General features: G+C 52.9%; 1 protein-coding gene across 1 annotated transcript; it reads left to right on the forward strand.

The window, feature by feature from the left end:
- The first annotated feature begins 3,172 nt into the window (after nt 1–3,172).
- Nucleotides 3,173–4,144, forward strand: LOC137675520 (olfactory receptor 14A16-like). Its single transcript, XM_068421648.1, has one exon. It carries the CDS (start codon nt 3,173–3,175, stop codon nt 4,142–4,144), a length of 972 nt encoding a protein of 323 aa, XP_068277749.1.
- The last annotated feature ends 3,499 nt before the right edge of the window (nt 4,145–7,643 follow it).

A 7,643-nucleotide genomic window follows, 5' to 3' on the forward strand; every position in this document is an offset into this window, starting at 1 on the left:
CAGTTACCTGCACATCTTTGACCACCCCTGACACCTTCAATGTCACCAGGCTGGTGGCTGAACAGCCCAATCCTGCCCTCCATCTCCATTAATCAGCATGGGGGCTGAGACAAGGAGCTCACATGCAGGTGCCTGTTTTGTGCCCACCTGACCACCTGAGGCAAGAGGAATCCCACCTCCTGTGGGTTTGTGGTGTGCATGGGAGGGGGCTGAGTCCCCTTCTAGCCCCAGGGCTACAAACCCACAAATGAGATGCTTCTATTGACTCATCTGCATCCCTTCCCCCAGCAGGGGTAAAGGAGATCCCTCCTGGTCACGGTCCAGTTGTCCTGTCTAATGATGGGACAAGGAAGTGTCAGTCTTAGACCTCACTCTGCCTCTCAGAGGAGAAATGCTGCTACTGGGAGGAAGGGTCTTTCCTCACGTGCCTGGTGAAACATCAGTGATTGCTTCAGCCTGTTTCACAGCAGGTTCCCCTGGACCCTCAGGGACACCTGGAGGGAGCCCAGAGGCGACAGAGGAAGAGACACCTTGGGCTGGTCCCTCTGCTGCTGAGCTGGGCTGGGCTCCTGGGATGGAGGGAGCTGATGGCAAGTGGGCAGCGCTGCAGAGAGACAGCTCTGGCCAGGAGCAGCTCCTCTGCAGAGCGCAGCAGGGCTGAGGGCACTGCCTGCAGGCAGCGAGGGGAGAGGAGCCAGGCAGAGAGAGGTTAAAGGCAGTGTGGGGTGGGAGGGTGCTGAGAGCTCACTGGGGGAGAAATCTTCACAGCCCTCGACACGGTAAGTCTCTGGCTGCAGGACAATGCAGGGGCAGTTGCTGGTGGGATTACCTGAAGCTGGTGCATCCCACAGTGTACAGGATCTGTCAGGATGTCTCTCCCAGTATCTCTGTTGTAGAGGAGAAGAACACGCTCCAGAGCAGGGCTTCCCTGCTGCACTGTCAGAGGGACAGAGCATGACGGCTGCCTTCTGCTGGGGACAACTGCAGGGGCGTGCAGCCAGGGGTGCCCAGGGCTGTCCTGGAGAGCAGGGTCCCTGCACCCCAGGGGTCTTTGTGCTGGGGCAGGGACTGTGCTGCCTGCCAGGGTCAGCACTCAGCCTGCCCAGGGAGCTCCCTCTGGTGCTGCAGGGAGAAGCTGTGGGTGGAAGGAGTGAGCCCAGGCAGGGCAGGGTCCTTCTGCTGTCGAGAGGATGCTGTGTGGGCCAGGGCTGCTCACAGCTCCAGATCAGCACTAGGAAACTTGCAAGGGGATGTTTCAAGAGGAAGGTCAAGGCAGGGTGTAATCTAAAGACAAAGAGATTTTCTGAGCCTGTTTTCCTACTCTGAGGGCAGGGGAGAGGAGGGGGATGGAGGGAGAGCAAAAGAGAAATAGAAAAGGCTCATGAAGTTTGAACAAGTCATTGGGACTCCTGAGCTGTATCTTTGAGTGGTCAGTAGGTCTGCTAGGAGCCTCCTAAAGTGCCTCCAGCCACTCCTCTGCCCATGGACTGCACCAGCATCACCTTTGCTGGACCCATCAGGGTGTTCTGCCCTTCTGAACCTCCAAACAGGAACATGCATGCAGCCAGTGCCCTGCAAACAGGCAGGTTTGTGTAGGTGAGTGCACAGAGGTTGCAATGGGGTCTGTGAGCACTGACAGGGAAACACCTCCCAGGAGGAAAATCTCCAGGCAGCAGAGATATGATCTGGGAACAAGAGGAAACTAAAACCAGAAATGTTGTGGGAGGGAGAACTCAGAAAGCTCTGTGTGACCCCGACCAATGCAGACCCCTTCCTCTGAGCAAGACCCCTTGCCTCCTCTCCCACCCACCAAAGCCTCTGCCCTCAGAGCCGTGGGGTCCAGGACATGAACCCCCTCCTGTGCAGCCAGAGCTCCAGCAGAGCCGTGGTGCAGCTCTCCAGCCACGTGCCCAGTTCCCTCTGCAGAGCACAGGGGCTGAGAGCAGCTGCCCGGCAATGCTGGTGTGTGGGAGGTGGCGTGCACAGCTGGGTCAGGGTACCGCTGTCCTGAGGGCCCGGCTGCCTCTGCCCTGGCCTCTCCCAGACAGACCCTCACTGGATTTCCCCTTGTTTCTCCACTTGTCTCTGTCATTGCTGTGGTTATTTCATTCTTGCTGCCAGGCTCTCTGGGGAGGTGGAGTTTCAGCTGCAGAGTCACACACTGATCTTGTGGGTCCTTTCATGCAGGTGTGTCCATGGGAACAAGTGTCCCAGCTTTCCTCCCATCTGTGGGATCAGGTCAATACAGTCTGTGGGGCTGGGGTATGAGCTGACTCCTACTGAGATGCCCTTGTTAGGACACTTGGCTGTCCCCTTGAGATGTCCTTCCAAGCTGCGAGCTGCCCTCAAGGATGCAAACCTGTCCCATAGCAACCTCTGTTTTATCTTAAAGCCCCCTGGAGAACGCAAAGCCTCTGCAACTGAGGAAATGCTGTTGGGTTGGTGAAATAAGGCATGAGTGTCCTGGGCTAGATGTGGGGTGCTGAGACCTTGAGAAAGGGTGAGGCACTTAGTGGTCTGCAGTGGATCCCTCTGCTCTCAGCAGTGTCTGGTTATTTTTCAGGGTAACATGGGAGTGTGATAACCCTCCATCTCAGAAAGGTGCCAGTTCCCAGAGAAACTGGAACTTGATGGAGGGACAGACCAGCTCCCCTCACTCAGCACTAAGCCACAGGCAATCCTCTTGCCTCGCAGGTCTCGCTCTGTTCTCCCTGAGTGCAGCAGAAATGCTGAGGGTTTCTGACATCCAAGAATACTCCTCAAGTGAGATGGAGGGGGAGCTGTAAAAGAACCTAGAACTCTTAAACTGCCTTCTGCCCTCCCCGTTCTTTAGCACTGGGGTACAGATGCTGACAGGTCCTTCTGTGTTGGCAGTGGTTTCATAGGACAAAGCTGACCACCAGGACTGGTCCCTCTCCCTACCCACTTCCCCAGAGCAGGGCTGACTTATCAAGAGCCCATGAGCAACTGCCCTGCTCTTCATCACACATGTGGCCAGCACCAACCACGACTCCAGCCACAGAGCTGAAGGAAGGTCTCCTAGAGAAACAAAAGGAGGTCTGTGTGTTATAGGGGGGTGACTGTGGGAAACAGCTTTGATTTTCTTAGAGAAGTCTCCCCTAACTTTTCATTCTGTTTCTCATATGAAGGTCCCCATGCCCAGAGGCAGCAAATGTCCAACAGCAGCTCCATCACCAAGTTCCTCCTCCTGCCATTCGCAGACACACGGGAACTGCAGCTCTTGCACTTCTGGCTCTTCCTGGGCATCTACCTGGCTGCCCTCCTGGGCAACGGCCTCATCATCACCGCTGTAGCCTGCGACCACCGCCTCCACACCCCCATGTACTTCTTCCTTCTCAACCTCTCCATTCTTGACCTGGGCTCCATCTCCACCATTCTCCCTAAATCCATGTCCAATTCCCTCTGGGACAGCAGAGACATCTCCTACCTGGGATGTGCTGCCCAGGTCTTTCTGTTTGTCTTTTTCATTTCAGCAGAGTATTCTCTTCTCACCGTCATGGCCTACGATCGCTATGTTGCCATCTGCAAACCCCTGCACTATGGGACACTCCTGGGAGGTAGAGTTTGTGTCCACATGGCAGCAGCTGCCTGGGGCAGTGGGTTTCTCAATTCTCTCCTTCACACAGCCAATACATTTTCACTACCCCTCTGTCAAGGCAATGCTGTGAACCAGTTCTTCTGTGAAATCCCCCACATCCTCAAGCTCTCCTGCTCACACTCCTACCTCAGGGAAGCTGGGCTTCTTGTCACCAGTTTTGTTCTTGCTTTCGGGTGTTTTGTTTTCATTGTGCTGTCCTATGTGCAGATCTTCAGGGCTGTGCTGAGGATCCCCTCTGAGCAGGGACGGCACAAAGCCTTTTCCACGTGCCTCCCTCACCTGGCCGTGGTCTCCCTGCTTATCAGCACTGGAGTGTTTTCCTACCTGAAGCCCCCCTCCATATCCTCTCCATCCCTGGACCTGGTGGTGGCAGTTCTGTACTCGGTGGTGCCTCCAGCAGTGAACCCCCTCATCTACAGCATGAGAAATCAGGACCTCAAGAATGCCCTGTGGAAACTGATGACTGGATGTCTTTCTGAAGCAATAAACTATCCATCGTTGTTGGTGGTGGGTTTTCAGTTGTGATAATGTTGTCATCCCCTTTTCTAATTCACTGTCTGCTTTTTTGTTCTGGCCAAGTGGCAGTGGAAATGAGAAGCTGTGCTCTTTGTGTGTTTAAACAAAATAAATGCCCCTGCAGCAACGTTTTTTTCCTGAGATCCTTCCTCCAAGGCCTTTTTGGAGCTGCAGGGACAGCTCCTGTGTGCATGGGTGGAGGGCAAAAGAGTCCTGGCATGGCAGCACTGCCAGAGAATACCAGTCCTTGGTCTTCCAGAGCTGTTCTTTTTCCACTTCCACACTCTCTGATCCCTTGTGTTGGTGTAAGGCCTGAGCGCTCTGGCAGATTGGTGACAGCCATGCTGCATGATAGTCCTGTGACCACAGGCAGGGACAGGCAATGGATACCTCTGTGACAGAGCTGGCCTCCATAACAGCCTTTCTACAAAGAAAGGTATTCTGCTCAGGGCAGTGCCAGAAGGCTTAGGTCTTCTTCCAAATATTCTCTCAAGAGCATGCTCAAGTAAATGGCTCACAGATGAATGCACTAGTGTACAGCTACAGAATGTGTGTGTGCAGGGTTGGGGCACGCAGCAGTGTCCTCACAGCCAGGCCTCCTGCAAGACACCTGAGGGACAAGCAGAGCAGGATCTGGTCTGTAGTAGTGTGTGCTGGACAGTCCAGGGGAGCTGCCCCAGGGCAATCATCATGGACTAGCCCCTCAACTATCAATCCCAGAACTGGCCTCTCACCCCAGCTTGGAGACATTCTTTGTCTCTCCACCAAATGAGTAGGTCAAAAGTCCATATTTGCATTGTACAGATGAGATGTAAACATGCACGTGAGGTTAGATGGACTCGAGTGAGCACAAACGCCTTCATCTCTTCCTTGGGGTTCCATGAAGGCCTGTGGGACAGTGTGTTGAGGTCACTTCACGTTGGGAGTAACATATCATTGGAAACTGCCCCAATGCAGCACTGGGATGTGCTTCCTTGAACTGAGGTGCCTGTGTCCATTCCTCATTACATGGTGCATCTCAAACAAGTGTAGATAGGGTGACACACTGAAGGGCTGAGGTGTGTCCTATCCACCAGGAGTGGCAACAGGAGGCCAGAGAGACACTACGCCTGCTGCAGTGCACTGCCTCTGTGTGTTAAAGGGAAAGACTCTCTCTCTGAACATCCCTGGGTGCATAAGCAGTCACAGAATCACACAATCAAAGAATAAAACAGGTTGGAAGAGAGATCTGGGATTATCAAGTCCAACCATTGCCCTGACACCACCACGTCAACTAGACCATGGCACTAAGTGCCATGTCCCTTCTTTTCTTAAACACATCCAGAGATGGTGACTCCACCACCTCCCTGGGCAGCCCTTTCCAATGTCTAATGAGCCTTGCTGAGAAGAAATGCTTCCTGATGTCCAACCTGAACCTCCCCTGGCAAAGCTCGAGGCTGTGTCCTCTTGTCCTATCGCTAGTTGCCCGGGAGAAGAGGCCGACTCCCACTGCACTACAACCTCCCTTCAGGTAGTTGTAGACTGCACTAAGGTCACCTCGGAGCCTCCTCTTCTCCAGGCTAAACACCCCCAGCTCCCTCAGCCGCTCCTCGTAGGTCAGACCCTCCAGACCCTTCACCAGCTTGGTCACCCTCCTCTGGACTCGCTCCAACACCTCAACATCTTTCTTGAAGTGCGGGGCCCAGAACTGGACACACACTGGAGATCACCTTCATCCCTGCCTTCAGCTAAAACGGAGCCACCTGCAATTCACCAAGCAGGGAATGAAAAATAAGTGGGTGTAGATGATGCAGAGTCTACTTGAAGATGCTCCTATAACCCTGACAGGTTGGGATTAGTGCAGTTTTAGCTCTTCACAAGAGAGCATTTAATTTATTTTGTGTCTCTGGCAATTAAGAAGCATCCTTCTGTGTCTGTGTGCAGCTTGTTCTCCCAGTAAAGCCAGTGGGAATTGGTGCCAATGAGCTGAAACACGGAGACTTTACTGGAAAATTCTCAGATATGAACAGGGCTGCTGTAAGTCCCAGATGCCTGAAGAGAGAAATGGTGGGGTTTGTGGGGAGGGACAAGGACTTCTCAGGGAGTGTCTGGCATAGAGTCTTGATTTACATATTCAGACAACATTAGGAGACATCCAGGATCAATATCGACTGGAGATTGCTGGTATCACTCAATGTGTAAAAAGAAAAATAAGGAAAAAGTTGAAAAAGAATAAATCCTTCTTTAGTGTTGTTTAGTATTGAAATCTTTTCACGTTGTGAATCTCTCTAATTTACCACACAAGAACTGAGGAATTAAGGAAAACTGCGCAGAGACTTGGCTCGTTAGGACGTTTTGCATGTGTGGGAATATAACGGAAGATTGGCGAGGAGGATTGCAAACACGCTCAAGTGACTTGCACCTGGGGTATCGAAAAACACATATATCACACTACTAACGGTTGTTTAGTCTTGTGTGCCTGACAAGTAGAACATCTGCAGTTAGATAACAGAGGCCTGTGATAAGACTCAGGGGCACCTAATTGCTGAGGCCGGAGATTCCGGCCCTGCTGCAAGAAGATCAAAGCACTGTGGAAAACTACCGCCTGCTAGAAATCCTTTATATGCAGGCAAAAGCAGCAGGCCCGAATTCTCTCACTCTCTGACTAGCAGGAACCGAGCTCCGCTGTGTCTGCGTCCCCGCTTGCGTGCCTTTGCCCAGGGTGCTGCTTCGGAGATCCCCCGGTTTGCGACGTAACGGGAATAAATTTGCTCTTTGCATTTTATCCGTGGTCTTGTGGCTGTTCCTGCGTCCTGCCCGTGTCGGCTCACACATTTTGACGTAGTCGGCAGGATCCAGGAACAGCCATGCCGTGGCTGAAAAAGAAGTCGGGGACTGGGGAGGCCGTGACGGTGATTCCCTGCATTCCGGGATGGCCCAGTACTGAGGAATGGGCCCCCGTGGCCACTCTCCTGGCTACGCTGGCTCCACCAGAAGCATGGCCTGAAATAGATGACGGGGTGGCGATGACCCCCCAGGCAATTGACACGGCTGTGCGGGGGTGGCCATGGAAAAGGGCATCAGGTTCTTCTCGCAAATTAGCTGGAGATTGGGATGGTTGTTGGCTCCTGGTCTTAGAGCTTTTCACCGTGAAAATGTTTCATTACGGAGTAGAGTGAGAGAATTAGAGAAGGAAGTCGGGACTTTACGGGATGCAAAGGTGATTGCGCAAGAAGTAATTACTACTCAAGCAGAGCGGTGCTGTGGGTTGCAAGATAAGGTAGAGCGGTTGGTAGCGCGTATTGCTAATAGACGAAGGGATAAATATGGAAAATGTAAGGTTTCGATTTCTCAAGTTCGTGCTCTCACCACAAAACCGTCATGGGATCCCGAGGAGTGGGATGGAAATATTCAGAGTGAATCCTCGGACTCTGAGATCGAGTTTGAATTTGATCCGGACTTAAAAGGCAGGGAGGTGGTGGAAGCACGATCCCTCTTACAAATGATGGGGCAGCAGGAACGAGAGGAA

This window comes from Nyctibius grandis, chromosome 34 (genome assembly GCF_013368605.1).
Source record: "Nyctibius grandis isolate bNycGra1 chromosome 34, bNycGra1.pri, whole genome shotgun sequence".
In the NCBI taxonomy this organism is placed as follows: Eukaryota; Metazoa; Chordata; class Aves; order Nyctibiiformes; family Nyctibiidae; genus Nyctibius; species Nyctibius grandis.

What these genes read in the sequence shown, in the direction of transcription:
- LOC137675520 (XM_068421648.1), top strand. Translation starts at nt 3,173, where the DNA reads ATGTCCAACAGCAGCTCCATCACCAAGTTCCTCCTCCTGCCATTCGCA.